General features: G+C 44.7%; 1 protein-coding gene across 7 annotated transcripts; it reads right to left on the bottom strand.

The window, feature by feature from the left end:
• Window positions 1-1,036: 1,036 nt before the first annotated feature.
• MAX (MYC associated factor X) lies at window positions 1,037-23,333 on the bottom strand. 7 transcript variants are annotated; one of them, XR_009539056.1, is made up of 6 exons: window positions 23,055-23,333; window positions 22,300-22,326; window positions 14,911-15,018; window positions 2,516-2,639; window positions 1,951-2,035; window positions 1,037-1,266 (listed from the first exon to the last, which is right to left on the bottom strand). XR_009539056.1 is itself a non-coding variant. In XM_060141089.1 (5 exons), exons 1-5 carry the CDS (start codon window positions 23,088-23,090, stop codon window positions 1,079-1,081), a joined length of 489 nt encoding a protein of 162 aa, XP_059997072.1. In that variant the 5' UTR covers window positions 23,091-23,332; the 3' UTR covers window positions 1,037-1,078. The 7 variants fall into 7 exon arrangements, 6 of the variants coding, with proteins under 6 accessions (XP_059997072.1, XP_059997080.1, XP_059997089.1 ...); XM_060141089.1 differs by lacking the exon at window positions 1,951-2,035 and having other exon boundaries at window positions 2,516-2,646; window positions 14,912-15,018; window positions 23,055-23,332; XM_060141097.1 differs by lacking the exon at window positions 1,951-2,035 and having other exon boundaries at window positions 23,055-23,329.
• Window positions 23,334-26,292: the final 2,959 nt, after the last annotated feature.

Genomic DNA, 26,292 nt, shown 5'->3' with positions numbered 1-26,292 from the left:
GGGCTGGATCACATAATGGGGACAGGTTCCAGGACAGCTGGAAGGGGAGAGGGACGAGGGTGGGGAGGGGTCTGCACTGGGGTGTGGGTTTAGTATGAGGTGAACCGCTCTTGGTATTTACATAGAAAATCAGTTGGCTCTATTTCTTAGAAATACACACGGAAAGAAAGGAAGATTTGATCATTACTTTATGAATCTGTCGTTTTGCAATACTGACATCATCAGAAATAGGGACAATTCACTCAGATTCAAATTTCAGTAGCAGGAAATAAATATCAAAACATCATCACTGGCCCTCAGTACAAAACCTCTACCCCACCCTACCCTCCCTCCTCGTCCCACCCCCTCCCACCCCCTGGTGGCTACCGCCTCACTGCTGCTGTCCCCCAACAAACCACACGAGTGTCACGCGGCCCTCCCTAAGGCTGGCTGAGAGAAGCAGGAGTGAAACAGGCCAAAGACTCTGCGCTGCAAATCTGTCCCCACTTCCTTTTATACCACAAACTTCTTCAAGGATCTCTGGTCTTTCAACAGGAGCGATAAATAGCCTTTTAGGGAAAAAAAAAAAAATCCTTAAAAAGAAGGGGGAATAATTCTGATTACTCCAAACTGGTCATCTTCTTAAAGTAGAGCAGTCCACAGATTCACAAAGTCTATCAAACAGAGGTGAGGGTGGCCCGGGAGGAGAGGCCTGGGAGGGGCAGGAGTCCCCGGGGCACATGCGCCCGGCAGGGCTGGAGGAGCTGGTGGGTGGTCAGGACACCATGTGCTCAGAGGTCTGGCCGGCCGTCTGTCCTCCACAGAAAAAGCTGCCAAGTTGGGGTGTTTTGGTTTGAATATTCCTGGTGGGGACAGGGAATCCCTGAAGGGAAACGTTAAAAAAAAAAATAGTGGAAATGGGGAAGGAGAACGAGAGCTGTTGTCCAAGAGCTTCTACGTAAAAATAAAATTAAAAAAAAAAAAAAGGAGGAAAAAAAGAGTCTCTTAAATGGTTCTGAGGGTTTTAAAGATGAACTGAAAAGAGGATAAGACGATGGAGGAGACAGACAGTTTTTATTGCTGGCCTGCCCCGTGGAGCTTAGCTGGCCTCCATCCGGAGCTTCTTCCTGCTTTGGGGCTCTTCGGGCTCCGACTCCGAGCTGGAGTCTGAGCCCCCATCGAAGGCAGAGATGGTGCTGCCCTTGGCGTTGGTGTAGAGGCTGTTGTCTGAGGAGGGGTAGTTGGTCTGCAGTTGGGCACTCGACCTCGCCTTCTCCAGTGCACGGACTGAAAGGCAACCAAGCGAGCGGGTTATAGCCTTCTGGAGACTGGGGGAGTAACCGAGTCTCAGGTCAGGGTCCAGCCTGTTCTTCCGAAGGGCTTGCTGGCCCCCGAGGCTCAGGGTGGCTCATAAGTAACTCCCTTCTGGTGGCTGTTCCACCTGCATACTTCATTTCCCTCTGCCTTTCCCAGCCAGAGCTGAGCGCTCAGTGGATGTGGCCAGCCACTCTGCAATGCCACCCAACCCTAAAGAGAAGGCTTGTGATGTCACTGTCCTGCTGTGGAAGCCCAGTACAGAGACAGGAGCACGAGCTCCCTGTGGGACCCAGTGGTGCAGTAACAGCGAAGCTGGCCTGGCAATGCCAGGCTCCACAAGGGTGTGAAGGCCACACGTCAACAGGAAAGGATGACAGAAGATGTATCAGCCAAAGAAAAGTTTTGGCTTAGCTCTCATGTACAAGATCCACTTGGAAAGACAAGCTGGACACTTGGAAGCAAGTCACCAATACACACAGAATACCTGGGCTTTCCGACACACGGCCCCTACATGCAGGCTGCTCGGCCCGGTGACCAACCCGCTGCCGCCTCCCGCTGCCCAGCCCTCGTTTCAGCTCATCTTGAGCCTGGAAGGTCAGCCCATTTATTTTAGTTTAGTTTATTTGAGGTGTTCTAACCCAGGTGGTTACTTGCATTTCCTTTTACTTGCATCTTCCATGAGGGAGGAAGAGAAGTGAATTCCCCAGGAACAAAGAACTTGATCAGCTCTCGCTTTCCCCTGTGGTTGTAGGAAAAGGCGGATGTGAGCATTGGAGAACAGCATGGGCCTGGCCCATAGGCTGCCCTGATTGGACTACCGTTGACAACGGGGAGCGCTCACTGTCCCTGAACACCTGGAGTCTCTGTGGCGCTTACACAGCACACTCCAATTCAAGGACCTCACAGCTCTTTTGAGACACCTGATGCCAGGTGTGACCCCTACGACAAGCAGAGCACCTGAGCCCCAAGAAGGGGAGAGAGAGCAGGTCAGAAAAAAGTCTCCAGTGTCTAACCCCTATACTCCACTGTTCCCTCACCGAGGGCTCAGGTCCTTCCTCAGGATGGCTCTACACTCGACTACTCAGGCCCAAGAAGCAGGGCCACAGCTGCTTAGGAGCATACGCTCCGTAACTGGTTCTGACTCAGCAGGCCTGGGTGCGAAGCCCTGACCTGGCTGGAGCACAGCAGGGCCAGATGCCCCACAAGCTCTGCTGCTCACCTTGCTGCTCCAGAAGAGCATTCTGCCGCTTGAGGTCATCAATATCTTGCTGGTGTGTGTGGTTTTTCCTTCGCATATACTGGATATACTCTGTGGCTTTGTCTAGGATTTGGGCCCGGGATGCCTGTTGCAATATGAGAAAAAGCAAAGGGGACAAAATAAAGACCTAGTCCACGCAGTGAAGAAACCATGCCTTTCAGCAAAGACGGCATGAGGGAATGGAAGCAGGAGGGTGAGGGGGCACAAGGCTGAGGAAACGGCGCAAGTGCTATCAGGAATCTTGTTTATACCAGTCAAGGCACCAGCGGCTTTACATAGCTTACCTCACTGGCTCTCTCTGAGAGAGGTAGCTCCACCAGGAACCCAAGGCTCAGAGAAGTTTACTGGTTTATTCAAAATAAAAGAGTGCAGAGCCTGGATTCAAACGCAGGTCCAACTCACTCCTGAACTTGTACCCTGCCCGCCTGCTTTGGTTCTTTAGGTTGCTTTCATGTCTTCAGCCAGGCTATTCTGAAAACATTAAAATGCTACTTAACTGAGATCTTAGGCCATTCACTCTCTGCTAGGGCCTGGCTACAGGCAGCTGGTCCAGAAAGACAAGATCAAGATCTCAGCTGGAGGTGGCTCAGGATGGGAATGGGTACAACGCTGTCAGGATGCGAATGGGTACAATGTTGTTCATCAAGGTCCTAGATTTCAGACAAGCTTTCAGACCGTTGTTAAGTAGTTCCAACTGAGCCATGCTGCTTTGTCATGATTTCAGCGTAACTGGCTAAAGAGAATTTTGTGAAAGCTGTCAGAGCTTGATGTCAACACAGGAAGGGCATGAGATTGGGCCATTTCAGGAAGCAACCACACCTTTACCATGGCTGTGGGTAGCCTAGGCACTGCCCTGTCAGAGGAACAAGTTAATGAGCTAATAAAATGGATGTCAGGTTACTCGGCCCCTGGAGGTCAAAAGTACCTGGAAGATTCCCTCCAGGTTGCAAACATGGCCAGAGTTACTCATGGCCAGGCAGCCAACCAGCTGAACTGGTGGAATGGTACAAAGCCAAGAGAACTGAAGCTCAAGGCAGGGTAGTCTAGTAGCCGAAGTATGGTGGTGAGGCACCTCAGGCACCTGAACTGCAGTAAAGCTTCTTAAGTGGCAAAGAAAACAGCCGCACTCAGGCGAGCAAAACTAAATCCACCTGTAGTATATTCTGACAATCTCAACTCATAGACTTCAGCAGGGCTGGGTATCAGAGAGGTTTGGAAGGCCTGGGTTTATTCACCAGTTCTCACAAGTACTAGAGTTTCCAGGCTTTCCTCTTATAGCATCCTTAAGGCAACTTCCTCAAAGGGAAATTGTTCATATTCAACCGTTTTTATCTGGTGCGAATTACATACAAGGCACGGAGCAGACACTGTGGGGAAACAAAATGTATTAGTCGTGGCTTCTTTTGCCCAGAAGCTAACTTACTATCTAGTTGAGGAGATAAATGTATTTATATACAGACAAATCACAGGGCAGTACCAACAAGTGTAACTTGAGTAGTACAGATTAGAAAGGCCATGGGAAAGATGGCTTCTGGCTGGGGTGATCACCTTCTGAGTGCCAAGCATTAGCCTCGGCTCTGCACACACAGGCTCCTATCTGAACCAGTGAACCCTGGGTTAGACTGAGGTGGAATCTGTGGGAAAGGGTTGCTCTGGGCAGGGAGAATAGCACAAGCAAGGGCATGAGGGTGGGGACAGGACCAGGCCTATTTCTTTAGTTGAGTAAGTCAGCTTATGTAGAAAAGAATGAGAGCACCTACCAACGGGGGCTTGCAATTCTGGCTACAAGGTCGCTTCAGAAGCTGTTTCCCATTTCTGCCAAAGGGGACTTATTAGGGTTAATTACTAGGTGATAAAATGAAAAAAAAAAAAAAGGTGGGCACATATTTAGAAGGGACTAATTAAAATACCCTGCCTCTCTGGATGCTAGAGATGGGATTAAAAACAAGTACTGTAGGATAGGTGGCAGAGTAGGGAGAAGAGTTTAGGAATCCAGGAGACGGGTACCTCCTAGGTCCTATCTGTAATGGGCTCTGTGACTGCAGACACAGTACTTCTCTCCGTGGCTACTCCTTACCTGATAAGAAATTCTCTCAGACCCCACCCAGCCTTCCAAATTCTATGCACTCCATCACTGATCTAATTGTTATGCATATTTACATCCCAGTCTCTCTTTATATTTGTCTATTTTTTCAACTGTTGTTCCCAGAAAGCAACATTAACCCTTATTTAACTCCTCATTTGCATCTGGCACAAGGGAAAAAAGCAAAATCTCTGAACAAGAGAGCACCTGCGGACTTCCCTGGTGGCGCTTGCAAATGTTCAGAGATCATTTTTAACAAATGACCACACTGAGTAGCAGCCTGAGCGCTCCCAGTTTCTTCTTCACATATTTATACATGAAACCACGAAGTGAAAAGGGAGAAATAAGCAACAAACCAAAGAGAAAGATGCCATGAGAGATGGAAGTTTTTCCACCTCAAGGCAGTTTTTGGATGAAGATAAAATTCACAGATGCTCAGAAAACAGTGTCTTGGGATCAAGAGGTCTCCACAGAAGGCTAGATTGGAATAAACCCAGCACGAGGCCTCCAGAATGCTAATCAGCACCGCCCTTCCTCCACACAGCCCCTTGTCTAAGTAGAAGCACCTAGGCCGCTTGGGGTATCCCTGGCCCTCACTTACTAGTCCAAAAGCATGGTTCATTAACTTTATTTTGCCCCCTCCAGGGTACTCAACAAGAAGTCCCACAAGAAAAAATTTAAAGTACGAAATACAGAATTGCCCCAAATTTACATGTGCATCTAGTCCAGCGAAGAAAAAGCAAAAGGTTGAAGGTAGAAAATGCTAGACTCAACTAAAATCCCCTCTTCCAGTTTTACAAACCATGCAAGATCATGTGACCTGCCACAGGGTTAAGGTGTGGGCAGGCCCTTGCCTTTATGAGTTTATACTGTGAACAGCAGACATGAAGCCAGCAAGAACCCTGGGCTTTACAGCCTGGACTATGGAGTGGCCCTGGGCTTTTGGTTTCTGTTTTCTAAACCGTGCCCAGTTGGCTAAGTCAGCAATCTTCGTGTGAGTGTCCCTGAGCAGATAACACTTGGTAGGTCAACATGTCCACAGATTGACTGTTGCCTTTGGGTACCCAGTAAGGACCTGAATAATTTCTTTCCTGCTAGTTTTTACAATTAGAAGGTACCAATTCTCATTCTGCCTTTCTAAGCAGAAACATATCTCTTTAATGGTTTGGACACAGGATGGCCCATGGCCAAGGGCACTGAAAAGGCATTGGGCCTTCTGGGTAGTAGTTTAACGCACAGCGGCAGTCAGGCTTCTCTTTCCCTCTGGGAGCCACGCAAAAGGACATTGGACCCCTTGCCCAATCGCGTTCCAGAGCCACGGCTGCACAAAGCGATACAAATGATGATGATAATGGCAGCAGCTGAGTACTTACTAAATGCCAGGCACCCTCATACAATATTCTGATGTGTTATTTCCCCTATTTTATAAAGGAGGAAACTGAGGCACAGAGCTGTAACTTGCCTGATATTACATAACCAGTGGGTAACAGTGAGTCAAGATTTGAACCCAGGCCTCCAGAACACCCTATTTTGGGACCACAGAGGAGGCTGTGGAACTAATGAAGAAGATCAATGGAATTTGGAGAGTCTGAGCAGGAAGAAAAGGACAATGAAAGAGTCACCCAATTTGTCTATAAGGATGTCAATGAAGAGCCTGGTGAGGGTCATTTCCTTGAAGGAGTGATTTTAGGTAAATCATCTTCACACAGGTAATGGGTGCAGGAGTGAGTTGAAGCTGAAGCAAAGATGAAGACTGGTTTTTAGAATGAGGCTGAAAAAATAAGAAATGGAAAAAAAGTAGCGTGTAATAACAGCAGCATTGAAGGAAGACTGTTTTTCTTTTAAAGGCAGGTGAAACTCAAAGTGATCCCTAGCAGAGAAGAAGCAAATACAGAAGAAAAGCCAGAAGATGCAAGTTAGCTTGAAAGAACTGTCTGAACCTGGGCCTGGGCCAGGGGAAACGCTGGCCCCCCGCACTGCTCTGGCTTCATTACCTAAGAAGGGGAAACCCGAAATGGACAGCGGAGAAGACCCAGCGTGGCAGAGGGACCCAGCGGTTACTGTGCCACCTCTCCTGCTCGTACGCAGTTGCTGGCCTGTTTGCATCCCTGCCCAGAGCAGCAAGGAGATGGAGGAAAGGGCCACCCCAGCCTCCAGAGGCCCCCACTTGAACAGAACTCTGTTTGGGAACAGAGTGTACTCACCTGGTGTGCTGCAGCAAGAATCAACTACCTATTTCACGAGAGGCCCCAAACCCAAGAGTTTGATTCTAATTAGCACCTAAAGGTCCCAAATGATTCTTGAAGTAGTTAACACTGATATTTAGGATGACATCCAAGGTCATTAAATCCCATTTAAGGTAGTGGTTCTCAAAATTTTTCATATAGGGCAAGAGTCCCACACATTTCCGGAGCTGTAAATCTTTGTTTAGACAAAAATCCAAGTTGTTTAGAAAGCAGGTGGGGAGAGGTGAGGAAGAGAAGAGTCGTACTAGCTTGTTAACGTTAGGAACACCGTTGCTCTTCCCTAGGGTCCTAATGCTGACCTGAGAAACAGTCACCTTTGCTGTATTTATCATTTTTTCCTCCTGTCAAAATCAGATCCTACCAGGCTGCCCTGGTTCTGCCAAGAACCAAAACGCCACATCCTGGGGAATGAAAAAAGAACTACTGCCTGACTCACCAGTTGACATGTTTTGTTGTTTTAAAGAAAATAAAACCATTATTTTCTGAAACCTGCACAAAATTCTATGCATAGTAAGGTAAAGGGAGGCCTAGGGCAAAGCTGGTGTACATTTTCAGTTGAATAAGCCATGTTCTGGAAACAAATATCAAAGCACAATAAATTCGGGTCTGTATTAAACTAGTTCATTCCAAAATGGAACCACCATCAATGCCAAAAAGGGAGGCTGGAAGGCTGTGGGCTCAGAGCCAGCACAGCCATGTGGCCCCTCAAAGGCTTCTTGTGCCTGGCCCTTCCAAGCCCAAAGGATCATTTTCTTGATTACTAGGGGAAGGCAAAGCTATCATGCCCCATTAAGGGCTTAAAGCTGGGAGCCAGACATTTGTTTAAGGGTCAACACAAATCATGTTTCAAACTTTGTATTCTTTTATCTTGAGCCCTTGGTAGTCTGAAATGAAGGTGTGACATTTCCCCATCAAACTCTGACCACAAGGGACGGGAGCACAGGGTTTCCTCAAAGAAGAAATGCAACTAGTAAATAAACATGCGGAAAAGGATTTAATCTCACAGGCAATAAACAAAATACAAAATTAATTACTACCTTTTGCCTATTAAATTAGTCACCCCCTCCAAAAAAAAAAATTCCAGTGGTGGTAAAATTGGTACTCTCAAAACAATACCAAAAGACTAATCTTTAGAATTTGCTTGAAAAAGAAAGAAAAGAAAGAAGACATGAAAACAATCCTCCTGGAAAGCATTTTGGCAACATACAGCAAAAAATCAGATGTTCTTACCACTAGACCCAGCAATTCAACTTCTGGGAATCTGTTTTATAGAAACAGCCACATGCACCAAGATGTTCATCACTACATTATTTATAAAGTTAAAAGACTGGAGGCAACCTGAATGGTTAAAAGAAACATGCCTAATGGCTAAATATGAACACTCTATCACTTGGGGAAAGGGCACGTTATGTGAAAGCATCAAGCTATAGCCTTTACCCATGTAAAGCATGCGTATGAAGAGACCAGAGGGGATACACAGATTGATAACACCATTATTCTCTTGTCTCCTAGACTCCATCAATAAACACATGGACTTAAGAGCAGCCTTTGCCGGGGGAGGGGAAAAAAAGGGGCGAGCTTTGTTTAACATCCACTTTAAGATGGCACCCAATTTCAGTCATGTTAAAATGGGGTGTGGGATGGGGAGAACCGCACTGTCCAGCACAATAGCCACCAGCCACAGGTGGCTAATAAGTACTGAAATGTGACTAGTCTGTAACGCACTGTGGTATCCTAAATGGGCGGGAAATCCAAAAGGGAGGGGATATATGTATGTGTATGGCTGATTTGTTTTGCTGTGTGGTAGAAGCTAACACGACATTGTGAAGCAACTATACTCCATTAAAAATTAATTTAAAAAAAGAAATGTAACTAGTCTGAATTGAGATGTGCTGTAAGTATAAAACACACACTGGATTATCAAAACAGCGCAAGAAAATAATATAAAATATCCCACTAGTAATTTTTACTATACTGATTATATATGGAAGTCATACTTACTTCTGTATATTAGGTTAAATAAACTATATTATTAAAATTAATTTTACCTGCTATTTGTGGCTCACATTAAAATTCCACTGGACAGCACTTGTCTTAGAATCTTAGAATAAAGGAAAGGTTGTAGTTGTGTTAGAGGAATGGAAGTACTGTTTTTCTTCTTCCCATTTTTCCAAAGTTTCTGCAATTTTGTTAGAGGGGAAAGAAAAGAGAAATGCTGGAGGGAAGGCCCAGTAACCAATTCCTCTTCTTTCAAATCTCCAGATGGAAAAGCGGTGGGTTTCCCGACTCTCTAGTCTTCTCTATGGGAGTGAGCCCTCCCCTACTCTGTAGTGCAGAGACTTCCAGAAGGATGGACAAAGCTTCTGCCCTCAAGGAGTGCACCCTTCAGTTAGGTGATAAGAACTGTCACAGAAAAAAGGAAGACACAAGAGAGGCCCCATAAAGGGCCAGTGGGGTGTCAGGGAGAGTGATAATCCAGTGTTCTCAGGGTGCTGAGGCATTTGATACAGCCCTTGAAAATGGGCAGGTGGAGACTGACTGGCAGGGGAGGCCTCATTGGGGAGAAACACAGGAAGGCAGGAAACATGGGGAGCTGGGGAGCCCTTGTAAGTGGGTCTCTTCATTGTGAAACCCCAATGTCATCTGGGTGGTGAAGCTGGAGTTGAGACCTTGGTGGAAGGAAAGAACTAAGATAAACCTGAAGATGACATTCCTGGGGAAACAGAGGAGGGTGTACACTGCTTCACAATAAGGGAAGGAGCAGAAAAAGCAGGAGGACAAGTTGGGTACCTTATTCAGAGAACATGGAATGCCAGTCCTTACCTTGATGGGCACTGAAAAGCCCTTGGAGGCTTTGGCAGTGCAAAAATACAGTTAAACAAAGAATTCAATGAATCAGTACATTTACAGTTGCTGAGCCTGGAGCTTAAGGGAGACCTGGACAACTATGGACAACAACTTAAGATGTAGAAAATTTAAGAATAAAAGAACTGCCCAAGTTGGAGTCTGGCCAGGTAATAACCCTGTTGAGTAATAAGGTGAAATGGGTAGGGCTGTAGTTTACATTTCATTTAAAAGACAACCCCTTTAGCAGCCCAGATATGATGCAGAAACACTGCTGCTGAATGAACTGCCTGCCTTAAAGGGTGTCCACTAGAGTGAGCTCCTCCCAGTGTAACAAGGCCAGGTGGAGAGAGGGCTTCCTTCCTTCAGTCAATAAACACTCGCTCTGCTCCCTACTGTGTGCCAGGCACCAAGGGAAGAAATATGACCAAAGATATTCTCCCTGCCTTCAGTACTTACTACAGTGTAGTATGGAAGACGGGTAGACAGTCATCAAGTAACCACACAAATATGTATACAGTTACACCTGGGATAAGCCCGGGTCACAGTGCTGAGTGAGTTTAACAGGGAGACTGACCTTCAGCAGTAAGAACTACTATGTTCCCTGCTATAAGGGGCTATTTGGTTTCAACATCTACCTGTTAAGGACACTGGGCTTTAATGAAGATGAAACAAATTAGCTCAGTGTTTTAACCTCTTACTTGATGCTCAGCATGTTATCTTATTATTGTTAATTGTTAGGTATAATCCTCTCCCCCAACGAGAGAGCAAGATCCTCAAGAGCAGACACCATGCATTAAACCTCTTAAATCTCTGCGGTGCTCACATATAAAAACGTGAGCACAACCATGTGGGCTGTGGCGGTTTTCGTCAAAGAGCTGAGCAAGCCCACCGTTTCCTCTGGCACTCTCACTCCTCAGCTCCTTTCTGGGAACCCACCACGAGCTGGAGTCTGTGACAGCAGCCGGCAGAGGCAGTGCCTTCATAGGCTCACCTAAAACAAAGGGACTGACTCACTGACTATAAGAACTCTTACTTGCTGACTAGAAGAAACACTTTTCTTCTTTATTTTCATCTTAGGTTACAATCTCTTTTTAACATAACATAGCTCTATCCAGAAAGGAGAAATTCAGAGCACAACTGCCTGAGAGAGCAATTAAGTATGATAAATAGGCATTTAGGAAGAGACCTAGAAGATGAAAATTTACTATACACCACTGTTCAGCTACATATGGCACTACTGAAACAGAACCTTCTTTCACTAAAGTCAGCCATGCTAAGGAGACACTGTGATTGGATACAGTCACTCCGGTGCAGGTGCTGGGGCTAACTCACCGGAGGTGGGCACAGAATTACAGCCCCACGCAAAGGCAGACTGATGGGCTCGCCACCACGTTTGCCCCCCACATAACAGCGTGAGCTCAGTGCCAGCAAGCCACTGGGCAACACTCCCTAGCACCCAACCAAGGACCCTCAAAACAAGGAATAATTCTGTTCAAGAACACTAACGTCTTCCTTTGAAAAGTGGGACCACAGTCGTTCCTGCCCTTGCTCCCTTACTCTGGTTGACTGGCTGATGGTTCTAACGCCATTCCATCTTTCCTGTGGGCTCCATGTCTAGCTGAAAAACTATGGGAAACAAAAGGCTCAGGCAACAAGAGTTCAAGAGTCTACTTGTGAACAATGTGACCTACGGCAAAACCCAGCTGGACTGCCAACTATAATGATCTATTTCTCAGAACAGCTACGTGGACTCAGACAAATTTATAAACTTTCAGTGACCCTTAACTCTGCACTTTGGTGTTGTCTACATATGCTACTTCAGGGGACAATATTTTAGTAGCAACCCTAGTATGACATACTGCCAAGATTACTGACTCTATCCAGGGGAAGCTCCCAATATAAAGACAAGATATAAGAATTGAAGCAAGATTTCTTTAAAATATCCTTAAATTGTTTACCCCTACGGTGTGGTAGAAAGATTGAACTTGGCAACCAGCAGTCCTGAGTTCTAGTCCCTGTCCAGCTATAGACTGATCTTGAGCCTGCTTCCTCATCTCTGATACATGAAGGATGGCAGGAGCCCTAGCAGTAGTAATTGTCCAATTATAATAGTGTAGTACTCACCTCAGAGAACTGGTGTGCAGATTTCATTTTACATTGCAATACAGATATTAGTTAATACTGAATTTTTTACTTAAGCAAAAGGTGACCATTTTATAGTAGAAATATAGGGAACAAAGGATAAATAGAGTTTGAGTCTCACGTTTAAAGGGTTTCTTTTAATTGTTGTTGTTGTTTTAGTACAAGTACACCCCATTCTTGGTTAGGATCCAATTCAATCAGTATTAGTTTCTCTTTAAAAAACAAAAGGCTTATTAGAACACATAGGACAGATAATCCAAATACTAAGTGAGAAGTCACCTGGAACATAAAGGTGAACAAGTCAAAGGAGACTGGGGGCCTTCGCTTCAAGAAACTGATCTAAGCACCCCCAAAACTCACAGGGCAAAATGATCATTTCATGATTATTTACATAATGTCAGAACCTTAATTACTGCAATCCAAATCAAGAATTACTCAATTCCCTTTGGTTCAAATACCACTTTAAAAAAAACTGCAACATTTAGGGAGAACTAGGAAGTCTGAGAGACCAAAGTATTCTGTTAGACTCACTGCAGCATCTGTGAAACAGTGTTGGCAGGGAAGGAGAATGATGAAGATTGTGGAACTTAGTGGGAAGGGGTTGGGGTTCAACCAGAGCTAACAGCCACTTACTTCCTTTATTCATGCTCAACATGAACATTTGCACTGCAACACACAAAAGCATTCTGAAATCAGAAAGGCACCTGGTTAACTTCCACTGGGGCTTTGATCAGCTAGAAAAGAAACCTGGCCCCTCGACCACTCCTTTCCCCTAGTCGTGCTACTTCTCTGACCTCATCTCCTGCTATGGTCCCTTCACTCACTCTGCTCCAGCCACTCTGGCCTCTGTCTCCTTGAAAGGCCCAGGAATGCTCCCAGGTTCCTGCCCCTGGACTATTCCACTCGCCTTCCCTGGCCTGGAATGCTAATCACCAGATAGATGCATGGTTCTTTCCTTCACTTCCTTCAAGTCTTTGCTCAGATGTTGCCTTGCCAGTGTGTTTTTTTGTCTGCCCTAATGAAAACTGCAACCCTTCCTTCCCTGTTTTTCTCCATAGCACTTATCTGACATACTATATATATATATTTATTAGTTCATTTTCTATCTTTTCCTCACCACACTAAGAGCTTCTGCTTTTGTCTACTTTGTTCACTGCCGTATTCCTAATATCTAGGACAATGACTAGTATGTAGCAGACCCCCAGTAAGTATCTGCTGAATGGAGTAAGTGAACAAACGAATAGGCCACAAAGAATGACAACTGTTTGGTTTGTAAGGTTACCAAATTCAAACTGTCATCCTCCTTGAAGAAAGGAGACAACAGGATTTAGGGTAATGTGATTTTAAGGACTTAAGGAAGAATGTTATGACAATGTAAAATAGACTGGATAAAGAAAAAGGTATAGTTGAGCTCTTAAGACTGACCTCTCCCAAAGTGTTCTTGAACTTAAGAAAGCCTAAGAATCACCTGACTGCAGGTTATAAATACAGATCTCTAGGCCTGCCTCCAGAAAGACAGATTCAGTAGTGATTCTGATGGGGGTGATTCACAGGCCATTTCTTGGGATACGCTGCCCTGGCGCCACTCCTGATTAGATGTGAGACTTAGAAAAAGGTAGCTCTTGTCCATTTACTTCACCAAAGCCATTTTAATTGATACCATGGCATATGAATAAGCACCTACTGTCAATAGTTCAGACAAACACAAGAGATAATCCTTTGTACATGTGTACTCTGACTAAAAGCGTGAGCCTCTCCCCCCATCATAAAGATTTCCCGTGGTGCTTAACAGTGTTGTACCCAGGAATGTTGTTATTCCAGGTAAGCACGTTGGTCCAAGGCCATTAAGCCAAGTGCACACTAAGTAGGCCTAACCTAGGGCAAATTCTGGTTTTGCAATGCTAGGTATTTACATGGCCTATTTTATGTTTTGCATAAAGGTCAGACCTACCCCATCCTTTATAGCCACACAGCCACACCTTAGATAACATATAAAGCAAGTGGCTTACCAGACTGGCAGTATAAATAAAATGAAACCATAATGGTCCCAAGTTTAATTCCGGATAACCAAACAAAACCAGGACTCCTACCACAGAGCTAAATCTGGAAAGCCATTCAAAGCCCACCTGAAAGCAACAGTTTTTCTTAAAACGGTTGCTTTTTTTTTCGGTTGCTTCTTTAACACTGCATTATTGAACCAAAAACCAAAAACACACAGGTCTTCTTCCAAGTTTCCCACTTATACACTGAATAGCTGCAGAGAGCAGCCAGTTATATTGTGTGTCAAGGATGGAACGAACTGTGCAAACACATATTTTCTCCAAATTCCAAGGAGTGACCCTAACCCACAGACTTTTTACTCAAAGCTTCGGACTTTGTTTTGCAAATGTAGAAACAGCTGGTGCCTACCTCTCCAGGGAAAACAGTTTCTGGAAGGCCACCAGTGGGGTAGGGGGATGGTGGAAGAAGAGTAGTTATTTTTTCTTCCATTTCGTATGAACACGTCTCTTTACTCAAGTCCCACATTAAAAATGCTCTTTATATGCCTTTGAAATAATAACTGTTGGACTGGAAGATCACTGGTGTCCAGATTGGTTCACATACATTCCTGGGAAGTTTCATTTAAAGTAAGTACTCACTTCGAACCATATAAAAAGAATTCTCATGGAGGTCCAGAGAATCACTGACCTCTGGAATCCTTAGCATTATCCCAAACGACTATATGCTACTCTCTACATTACACTGTATAGTTATAATTTCTTGAATGAGTAATTTATTATACATAATACTAATTTTAAAAGAGAGCTCCTACTGATGTCTTAACAAGCAGCTCCATTACATCTGACATCGTTTGCTAAGGATGAACTACAGTAGGTAAGGTGTGTGATGACTCTCTGAAGAATCAAAGATTAAGGAAACCATGTCATCCAAATATCGCTGACTCCATTTCTTTCCAGAATGGTGAATGCCCTGCTAAGCCCCACAGTGAGTTCCAAGTTAGTGGTGGCTAAGCTAATCAGCTTTCTCAATAAACTCACCTTCTCTCCTTGGAGTGATGGGACCGAGTCCCGCAAACTGTGAAAGCTGTCTTTGATGTGGTCCCTACGTTTTCGTTCCAGTGCATTATGATGAGCCCGTTTGTCAGCCTGGAAGAATGGGAGAAAGAGCACGTTAGTGATGTCAGTCCTTCTGCTTGGTACAGGTGAGTGGGTACAGCCTGGAAGTATATGCTGTCAGCGCTGTCCCAGGTGACTGGACTGGGAAGGATTTGTCGAGGTGGGCAGTTAGGAGTCTCCAGAATTAGGCTCTGCTAAAGGGGGAGAAAGGGGTGAGCACGGCTTTCGACAGGAACATCCAAAGTAGCTCGATGCATCCAGTTCATGCATAAGTAAAATAAAAGTTATTCATGGGGACAAAGTGTGGCTCTCCTGCAGCATCAGTTTTCTCCCACAACTTACTTATGTGACACAACAGCCGCCAGTCCATGGCTGGGAGGTGACCAGGGAAAAGCTGCAGTGGGCCCCTTCATAAGATGTGATCACCCCCACTGTAAGAGATTCCCCACGGTGGGTACCCAGAAAAGGAGTTAGGTCAGTGGTGCACTGTTTCTTTCCATGTGAAACCATCACCATGAGTCCGCTCTGGTCTCCAGCTCGCTAAGAGGTACTAGTTTTAAGACCTTCTTGCCAAATCATACAATAGAAACTAAAACCTCTAGAAAACCCAGATGCATGAATCTGCAATCATTATGACAGAGCTGATATAGACGCCAACTGCATTCTGAGCTCCTACTTTTTAAAGTGCATCTAAGGTGATATTCAGCCAAGGGCTTCCCTCACACAGGCTGCCAGAAAGGCGGCTCTCAGACAGTAAACCTCTGACACTCACATATTCTCAATACACCTCCTCAGGCATCTGTGGCGGTCATTGGCGGTATCTAAATACCCACAGACCAAACTCCTTATCCTGTCCTGCTTAGAATCACAAAGAACAATCAGCTGGAGAGGGACAGGGATGCCAAGTAATCAGTGGCAAAATACACTGGCTTCAGGTGGAAGTGACAGTGCTGGAGAACACTGCAAGAGAGTTTCGGCAGGTCCCCATTAAAGGGGTGGTCCCTCCAATGAAGCACAAACGCTCACTTAACCTAAAGCAAGAACTTCACATCTGCACTCCGGGAATTATGGGAAATACTATACTCTGAGAATTTACCCCCAATACACAAGGTTGCACTGGGCTAACCTAAAGAGGAAGTCTGTACAGAGGAATTTCAGGTAGCTTTAATCTACCCAGACACAGCACCAGGAATTTTAAAAATGAAGCAACAGGAGTAAATAACTTGGCTTAGCACAAGAATGCCTCAAATGAATCTTTATACTAGACAAGATGTTCGGACAAAAGTCTATAGAGACAAGAGTTACAGGAATGAAAGGACTTGAAATTCTAGTATCTAATCCTAAAAGTCTGAGTCATTACAGAGGAAGAGGCTGTGAGCAGCTGTGGTAATTTTAGTCACTTCCTGGTCTCTCGAGCACAACACCTCACCTATAGCTCTGCTGAACTGGAAACATGGTTCCCATCACAGCCATGATTCTCCACGGCATAGCACTCATTTTCAGGGCAGATGCCTGGAACACTTCTAAAGCGCTCCTAATCTTACGCCTGGATTCTCTGTAAAAATGTGTGTCTGCCGAACTCCGGGGATATGTGGAATTTACAGGGAAACTGAGGGAATGATCAGATAACCTGAGGCTAGAGGAAGGTATCATACAGCATTAGAGCAGGAAAAGTGCAGGTTCCTTCTATCAGCAGTATGAAGAGCCTGAAAAAATTAAACATATTTAAGTATCTAGTCCTTTTCTAACTTACCATTCCCTCTAGTCATCTGTTGATACATAGGTAAGTTGGCTGGGTCTTAGACTGAAGACTTAGAGGGCTGAGAGATGGCATTTGGCACCTATCTGTCTCTCCTGTGTTTGCTACACACTCCCTAGGATGGTTTATTTACATGCAAAATAATCGCCCAGTTTTGGTATCCAGCAGCAGCCCAAGATACTCCTGTCTACTAAATCACCCTGATTCCTGGCCCTCCTCCCAGCTTAAGAGCTGTGCACAGAAGCAGTGACACCAGTTACCCACAATCCCTCTTGTTGATACAAATAAAATTCTAATTGTCTGTTTTCTTTCTGGGAGAGCCCTGCAAATCTCAAATGGCTAGAATCAAGTTGGACTTGGTTTCACTCACGCCTGCACTAGAAGGGTGGAGCTAAGTATAATCTAACACCAAAATCATCCCCACAATGCACTACCCCCTTCCCATTCACTGAGCCCTGAAAGGACTCAAATGGACAAGTCTTTGGTTAGAGGATTGTAAGTGAACTTGGCTGTGGACATCAGCAGAAATCTTGGCTTCTCATCTGGGAAGCCAGCCAAGTTTGAGAAGTTGGCTCAACAAGGAAAGGCAGCAGTCCACTGCCTGGTAGAAAGCCTGGGCTGGGGACTGTTGTTCTCAAAGCAGTGGATGGAATTTCTGTGGTGGTTCCAGGCCCAATTTAACCAGCAGAAGAGTGGAATCTTAGACCATTCCCTGCTGCCATGTCCATCCCCAAGCTGCTACACTTAACCAGAGTCCACTTTGAAGCTCTCAGAGACAATGGCAATGATGCATTTTTCTTCTTCTCCAGCCTCATTTGAAAGAGCAAGTTAAAAACATGCAGAACTAACATGCCTAATTCCAGGCAACTCTGAACTAAATAATACCTCTAGTGGCTTGAAAGACCTTTACACGTATGAAAAACCTTTACACAAGACTGAGAATTCTGTTTGGGAAACATTTCCAAACGTCCAGCCGGATGAATCCCCTTCCCCCGCAACTCATCCAAATGGAGGGCCAGTTGCCAGGCTTATCACTGCTTTGTTAACTATCTTTGCTTGCTGGCAACCCTTTTTGAAAGGGACAAGATTTGAAGACTCCCAGTGTAAGGCACCTGAGATCCTCCCACAAACTCAAAACTAGTTTTAAAAAAAAAAACAACAGGTGGGGAAGGGCCAAACAATTGCTGTGTCTTGAACAAATAAAGCTCAACTCAGATGAGTCAGCTTTCTCTCAGCTATACTGAGAAAGATGTTTGATAATGAAAACGGGTGATACCAAACAAATTCTAGGAGACAACAGAAACATTCTTGGGCTGAACAGCAGGCCCACAAATACCTCCCCTATACATCCTACAGGAGCAGTGGCTGGATGCTGTCACTCTTTAAGTACGCTGGATTTGCAGTTTCCAGCAGACAACCCTTCCTTCAGGGCATCCTAGGCTAACAGAAATACTAAAGAGCCGTGTGATCTTAAGAGTGGCCCACAGATGCTCAACAGGAACTCCGACACCAAATCGATTCCAGCTTTGACATCTCTGCCAAGGTTTTTATTCAGCCTCTCCGTATTATTTCCACCAAACTTTCCATACTGGCAGCCAGAATAAAAATCTTCACCTACAATTTGTCCATCTCTGACACTAACAAGCACATGTTATCTTAAGTGTTGTTAAATATTGAAGGCAAATGTTATTTTCTTAGCCAAGAAGTTGCTAAACTGGCAGTAGGTCATTCAAGCTAAGGAGGGCCGTTCAAAACTGAAGAAATCTCTTTAAATTATTTCCTTCCAACTTACTGCACAGAGAATACGTCTTCCTTAAAGGCATTACATCAGTCAGCAGCATTATTTCCTGCAAGTTCTAGGTAGGCAAATCACAAGGGGAAATGAATGATCCATTATTCAAGTATGACCAAGGTTCTCCAGAGCAATGCCCTCTCTTGCAGGTCACGTGACACCTAACCCCATCTGTAAGGGGAATCTTCTCAATTCCAATATAGAAAATTCCCACCATATATGGAATTAGAGTTGCCCAGTAAACATTTACTGCCTTTAAGAAATTTAAAGGCTATATTTTAAAAAGAAGATAGTGTTGCTTACGATTACTTAATAAGCTACTCTTATTAAACACTAACACTGGAAATACACAGGCTCAAAATTCTCATCAGAAAAGATCTATTTACTACTTCTGATGGGAAGCAAATAGGATAAATAAAAACTGAATAGGAGATACAAATTGCAACTTCCCAACACCTCTCCCGTTTGAAGCCGAATGCCTGGTATACATTTTTAAAATCCAATACACACATGTGTTTTCCAGGCTATTCAAAAAAATCACTTGGTGCCTAAAAAAACTTGGGAACGCTATCATCCAAATATGCCATCATACTATACCCATTTTCCCTGATCAACTATTTTACCATTACTGGAATCTTGAAAAAAGACTTTTAAATATAAGAACACCCTTCAACAGGTATTTTTAGGAACCAAACCTGGCATCCACATCACTGTCAACACTCTAAGCAGACACAAAGTACATGTATCATGTAGCACTTCTGCCATGCAACTAATTCCGGGTAAAAGACAGTAGTTTCCTGAGTAAATTCTGAGATGACCAAGCTCATTCCCTTCTGAATACATTGCAATTTCTAAAGAAACAAAGAGCTCTGAGAAGTTAGAAATATTTCATACCAGAAAGGTCCAGAAACAGAATTGTACAAATCTGTTTCTAACCCCCCCAAAGATATACTGTAACTGAAACACATGCAGCTGTCATGAAGGATAAGCTGAAAAAGGTCTTAGGCTTCCGACTAACACACTAACCCTACGTTTCTTGTATACGTTCATTCTTTAAAAAAAGAAAAAAAAATCTCAAGCAGAAATAAAACAAAGATCACCTTGCATGAAATATACCTGCCCCAGAAAACTCTCTTTGAAATGCAACTTTTTCCCTCCAAAAAAATAATAAAAATAAAATAATATCAGTGGGATTCTGAGACATATTGAATTTAATAATATAAATTATTGTTTGGGATTACTTCCTTTAACAAAGCTTACTGGTCACCGGAGAAGTAGTTTTCTGTTCACACTGAGGCAACAGAAAAAAATACTCGTCAAATCAGTTTCACTTTCTGTTACTGTTAGCCTCACTTCCTAACTCTGTTATTGCTGAGTATCCTACATTTCTTATGTAGTAAGGCTGTAGCTATTGTAGTGACATTATAAAACATGAATGAATACCTTTTTTTATATTAGGACCCACAGGACCGTTTCAAAATAACTTTTTAAAAGTTCTTTTGCAGTTCTAAATATTTGGTTGTTCACAGTCCACACCCTTTTCTGAACGAAGGCAAAGCTTAAGAACAGTTTCCCCCAAATTAAAAAATATATATATTTATCTATACTAAATGTCAGGAAATAAACATAGTCACACAGAAAAAAAAATCCTTTTTACCCTACGTGTTCACAATAATTGCTTGATATGCTATGAAATTTGTCTATTGCTTCTTCTCTCTACGCCATTATGATTATCTTGTAACAGATAATATTTAAATGTCTCAGCAAGTAGATGTGTCAAATTAAAAACAAAGGGTCAGAACCACTCCCTGTGCCCACCCTCCAAAATCAAAGGGAAAAATCCTAAGTACCTTAACAGCGAACTGAAAGCCTCCATACCAGACAATGAGATGAGCACTCTAGGAGAGTGGGGACATTTTCATAATTTAATAAAACGATTTACATCAACAGCCATGTGGACGAGCATTCTGAAAAGCAGAAAGCGCTCAAGAACTGGAAGCCAAAATTTCACAAAGAAAATCCTTATCTCACTGGAAAGCCAATATAATTCCAATTTAAATAATGATTCTTCAAAGGAAGCCTAAACAATCCCTACTCTCCAATCCTGATCAAGCCCTAGGGCAGATTTTACAACCGGAGACTTGGAGGAAAAAAATGTTTTAAATAGACTGTGTTCCAAACATGAAATTCCATGTTTACATTATTAAGGATAATAGTAACTGAAAAAAAGGAATTTAATTTTCAAACGTATGTATAAATATTAAGTATCTGACAATACTTCAAATATTCAAAGTATTGTCTTCAAGGAAATACTTCAAGGAAAAATAAAACAAAACAAATTCTTTTTTAGTGACTAGTACCCAGGGATAATTTTAAAACCCCTGGAACAACTGCATTCTTGGATTTTATGGAAATATCAGCTTTCCATAAGTAAAGTTCTTCTAAATGCCTAATTCCTTTGACAACCTTAGAATCTGTGCTCTAATGAAAAGCAGGTACAATTAAGATGGCTTGCTTTTATCCTGTGATAATGAAATTATTAGACCAGAGGTCTCAAAGTGGCATCTGGCAAATTGTAACAAGCCCCTAATCAACTTGATTGTCTCATACATTATTTTAAAAATCAGAAAAATAACATCAAAGTCTGGATTTGTAATCTTTCTTTTAAAATAGGAAGATAAGACAACACTAAGCCCTCATTCCCACATAACAGCAACCCACTGGACTTTAGTGGCTGCCTTTTCAGAAGAGGCATGTGCTCTCTAGTACCCCAGTCCTCACCTCTGCTCTCTATTCCTGACTATCTCACTGCCTGGGCCCCCTAGAGACATCTAAATTTTGGACCCACACTTCCTACTGCTCCCATCTGTCAAATGTTAGATGCTATGGTTTACTCATTTCTCTTCTCCTCTGATTCTGATTTATTTTGTCTCTATTCCTTTTTCTCCCTCTAATCTATTCATGGAACACCCATAGTACTATCTCAGACTCCAAGGACATGAGATTTGTGTCTATCTTAATCCACAGAACCATCCACTGAAAACATTAATTTCCAAACTCTGAGAAATTACTGACAACACGGTATGGTCTCAACCATCACCTCTTAGCAAACCTCTCTCTACAGTGCCACTTTTCTTCAACAGTTCTTTTTGTCTTTATACTGCTCCTTCAACTCAAATAGTCAGACCACAATAAGCAGCTGAATGTGACACGTTCACATTCAACCTTTGGCCCCTCTACATTTCCAATTTCTGCATTAGAATAATACCAGGTTGTGCTAGATTCCATAGGTCTACAGCAGTCACGTGACTTTTGGTTAAAGGTGATTACTGCATGTGCCTTCAACTTCACACAACTATGCAGATATGGTTTAGAACCTACTTGTTCCTAAGTAAAGCTGGCCACTTTTCCCTGAAATAATACTACAATTTACTTCAACATGATGTGTTTCTCATTTCCCACTTCTATAGTGACAGCTAGAGCCCCCAGTGGAAACCTACAGAAGGATTCATTTCATTGCACACAAATTCTCACTCACCTACAGTCACTGAACCTCACCACCTGAGAACCTAGAATTATGAGGTTCGCAAGCCCGCCGCCCCCACCTAGAACCCCAGAACAAGGCCCCACCTCACCTTAGCGATAACAGGAGAGTTTACTACAATATTAAAAGTAACAGAACGATCTCTTTTTCTCTCTGACCCCAAAAAGGACTAGAATTGAACGGAAATGAAAATGAAACGGAGAGTAGGAGACGTACCGCTGATTGAAACCTCGGTTGCTCTTCCTGGAATAAGAGAGAAAAAAAATAGAAAATATAGAAGTTATTTTTACACTTCATATTCAATAATAAGAAAGAAAATGCCGGCGGCAGAGGAAGCGGCGGGTGGGGAGTCAGCCCTACCCCCCCTCCACATCCCACGCCCCCATCCCCCCTAGCGGGATCCGGTAGCGGGGCAGGGGGGTCCCGAGCGCCGCCCCTCCTTCCGGCATCCGACCCGGGACAGAGGGAGGGGATCCAGAGCACTGTCTCCTCTCCTCGCACCCAGCTCAGGGCGCCTGGGCACTCCCAAGCCCTCTCCGCCCTCCTTCACCAGCCAGGATCCACCGCGGGTCACGGGAGGAGGGGGTCGCGGGCCGAGGGAGCAGGTCCTAAGCGCGGTGCCCTTCCCCAGGATCCGGACAATGGGATCCCGGGCGCACCCCGTCCCTGTCCCCCGGATCCTGAACTGGATAGGGTGGGAACGGGAGGCCGCAGCACCTTCCTCCACCGGGGGAGGTGGGGGTCCCAGAGGCCGCGTGTCTCTTCCCCACCTCCAGTCCTAGAAGGCCGCTCCGGCCAAGAGCCCGGAGGAGAGCGAGCCGGGAGCGCGACGGAGGCGGTCCCAGCCCAGGGTGAGGAAGGGGAAGGAGGCGGCGGCTGCCCGGCCCCCTACCGCCGTCGCCCTGCTGAGAACCCCGGCCGCTGTCCCCGCCTGACAACCCGCAAGGGAAGGAAGAAGCCCCAGGACTCACGTCGCTCTCCACCTCGATGTCATCGTTATCGCTCATTTCCTACGGCCCAGGGAGCGGCCACTGCAGCGGCGGCGGGGAAGGGGGAGGGGTGGAGGGGAGGGGGAAGTCACCGACAACAACAAGCCGAGTCCCCCCACACACACACTCACTCACTCGCTCTCTCACTCACTCACACACACACACTCACACACACACACGCACGCACACACACACACAACACGGGCGAGAACCACCTCCTCACTGCAGCACCGGATCAACGGCGGCACGCACGCCCGGTCGGCCCCCTCCCACGTGACCAGGCTCGTCACGCTGGGGCCGCCGAGACTTGTAGTTCTTGTCCCTTTGACTGACAACCCAGCTAGCTCCAGAAAAACTACAAATCCCATAAGGAACTGTAAACAGTCGTCGCCAGCCCGGCTTGTTGACGGAGCCCAGAGCGCCTGCGTGCCCCGTGGAGGGGGGCGGAGAGAGAAGCGGCGCGGTGCCTGCTGGGAGTCGTAGTCCGCAGACCGCGAGTTGTCAGGAGATTTTCCTCTCGAGGCAGCAGAGGTGGCTGCTGGGAAGACAGGACACGTGGAGGGAGCTGGGGCTCTTGGAGCCGGGCACAGGCTGAGCGCCGGGCGCCGGGCCCAGGGGACAGGGTGGAAGCTCTGGAGGAGTAGCCGCCTGCCTAAATAACGCTGCCTCTCCTTGGTGCGACTGGTTTTACTCTGTCTTCTAGATGTGTGAGTCGCTCTGCCTTGCGCCCTGGGGCGTAACGCCCCTGCTGGGGGGATGCTGCTGCGGCGAACTTGGGGGCGCGGCTCCGGATGCCCACGCGGACCTCTGGGATCTGGCTATGGGGAGGTGTCAATAGTAGGTGTTAAATGGTATTACAGGATAGGCAAGATGACCGGCCTCGCTGAGGGATCACTCCAGCCACGAGAATCGTGTCTTCCATTCATCCGGGAGTGACCATCTTGTTACTCACGTGAGGGTCGTCCATTCACAGACAACCGCCCCTCAACAATCGTTTACGTGGAAATAAAAGCTCCTTCTGAATTTGTTGTAGCCTAAGCAGTTTGAGGAGTGCCCCAGTTCAGAGCACCATAATTAAGAATTGTGAAAAGTATCAAAATGGAAAACTGGTGCAGCTCCCTATCCAGTTAAAATCTTATTTAAGTACTGTGGCACGAGGTGTGATCGTATCCATTTCACTAATATATATTGAACGTCCAACATGTGCCAGCACGGGAATGCCATAATATCTAAGACTGGAACGGACCCTGTCTTCATGAAGCTCACGGTTGTGGAAACAAAAGTGAGACTGCCCTGCTGCCATTTTAAGAGTGTACATCAAGTCCCACAGGAGGAAGAATACTACTAATAATAAGACACTTTCAACCCTAAGACAAAGTATCCGAACTACTTTTTTAAATCTGCTGTCTAGAATGAATGAAATCTTGAGTTTTTCCCATCAGTTACTGATTCCCTAATGAAAACTATTTTATCCCTGACCTTTGAATACAGAAATTTGGGAATATGTCATTTGTGACATATCTTCCCATGTGAGCATACTGTCTATGCTGAAGAGATAAATGTAAACATGGTAATCTTTACATTTTTCCTTTAAATATCTGTGGTATTTCTTATTCAGTGGTCCAGTCCTACTGAAGTCAGCACGTCTTTGCAAGTAAACTTATCTTTTCTAAATGCTTTTGTCTCAGTCTTCCTTTTACACTAAGTGGGGGAGAGAGACATAAGCAAATCATTATAAGAGCTGCTGGGCTAGAAGGGAGACAGGGAAGGTAGTTCTTGAGTGAGTTAATTAGCTGGTACCTAGGGCTAATTCATGATTACAGCAATTACTGAGTGGCAGTTATGTGCAAAGCACTAGAAGGCAACCCAGGCTACAAGTTAAAATCCCTCTGGGGGCTTTTACAAATTCTGATGCCCAGGCCACACCCCAAACCAGTTAAGTCAGAACCTCTGGGGGTGAGAACCAGGTAGCAGTATTTTTTTTTTAAAGCTCTACAGGTGATTCCAATGTGCAACCAAGATGGAGGACCCCTGCTACAGAGGGTGCCAAGATAAATAAGATAGTCTTCCACTGAACTGTACACTTTACAAGAGTGAATTTTGTGGTTTGTCAATAATTTTAATGAAGCAGTTATATAGAAAATAGGAAACTCTTTGCTCATGTGGAGTATAAAAGCTGGAGTAAATTATGAACACAAATAATTGCAACGAAGACAGACTGAGTGTTAAATTAGCTACACAGGCAGTGAATGACGTAAGAGCTCAGAGGAGGGAGAATTATTTCTAGGTCTGAGGTGAGGAGGGGAGGTGTTGGTGACCAGGTAAATCTTCTTAGACTGTCAGCTCCACGAGGGGAAGGACTGGATCTGCCGAGATTGGGTCAGATTTTGGTCACCATGAGTCCCCAGTTGTTGGACGGAAGACTGGGCAAGTAGGAGAGGTGAGGAGGAAAGGCTTTCCAGGTGGAGAGACAGGTGATTTTAACACATCTTTTCTTAGTAATTGATAAAATATGAAGACCTGTCAATCCAGTTAATGAGCACCCAATGGTAGAGTATGTTCTTTTCAAGCACTCATGGAACATTGACAAAAACTCACCATGCTTTGAGCCATAAAGCAAATATTAACAAATTCAAAGGACTGTGATCTTAGCATGTTCTTGGGCCTAATGCAATTAAAGTAGAAATAATAACTAAAAGATAACTAGAAAACCCTAATAAGTTTTAAGTGACCCAAGTGAAGGGACCTTCATGAGGAAGGCACATATGTAGGACAGAGCTAGACATATGAGTGAAGAAATTTCCTCTAGTTTTCCTTGTTTGTAATTTTCTGATGTGAATAATAATCTAAGACCCTAAGAATTCATTTTTATATCTGTACACTTGAGTGTCTTTGGTAAAGCACTTATCAAGACCGGGGCTTGGCACTGGGCAGCCCAATCTAACCCCTTGCTTCAAGTTTGGTTCAGTGGTATCCACATCACCAGGGAGCTTGCTAGAAATACAGAGCCCACCCCAGACCTACTGAATCAGATCTGCACTGTAACAATATGCTCAGGTGATTCATACACACATTAGAGTTTGAAAAAGCTCTGATGAGGGAGGAGGGGGACAGCAAATTGGGGGGCAGACTACCTCCATTTTCTCCTCAGCTCTTTTACAATTTGGCTTCCTCTCTACCACTTGACTAAAATCACTGTTTTTTTTGGCCATGCCAAGTG

This window comes from Lagenorhynchus albirostris, chromosome 1 (assembly GCF_949774975.1).
Source record: "Lagenorhynchus albirostris chromosome 1, mLagAlb1.1, whole genome shotgun sequence".
In the NCBI taxonomy this organism is placed as follows: Eukaryota; Metazoa; Chordata; class Mammalia; order Artiodactyla; family Delphinidae; genus Lagenorhynchus; species Lagenorhynchus albirostris.
The sequence above is the reverse complement of the archived record's forward strand: the minus strand, read 5'-3'. Positions and strand labels throughout refer to the sequence as shown.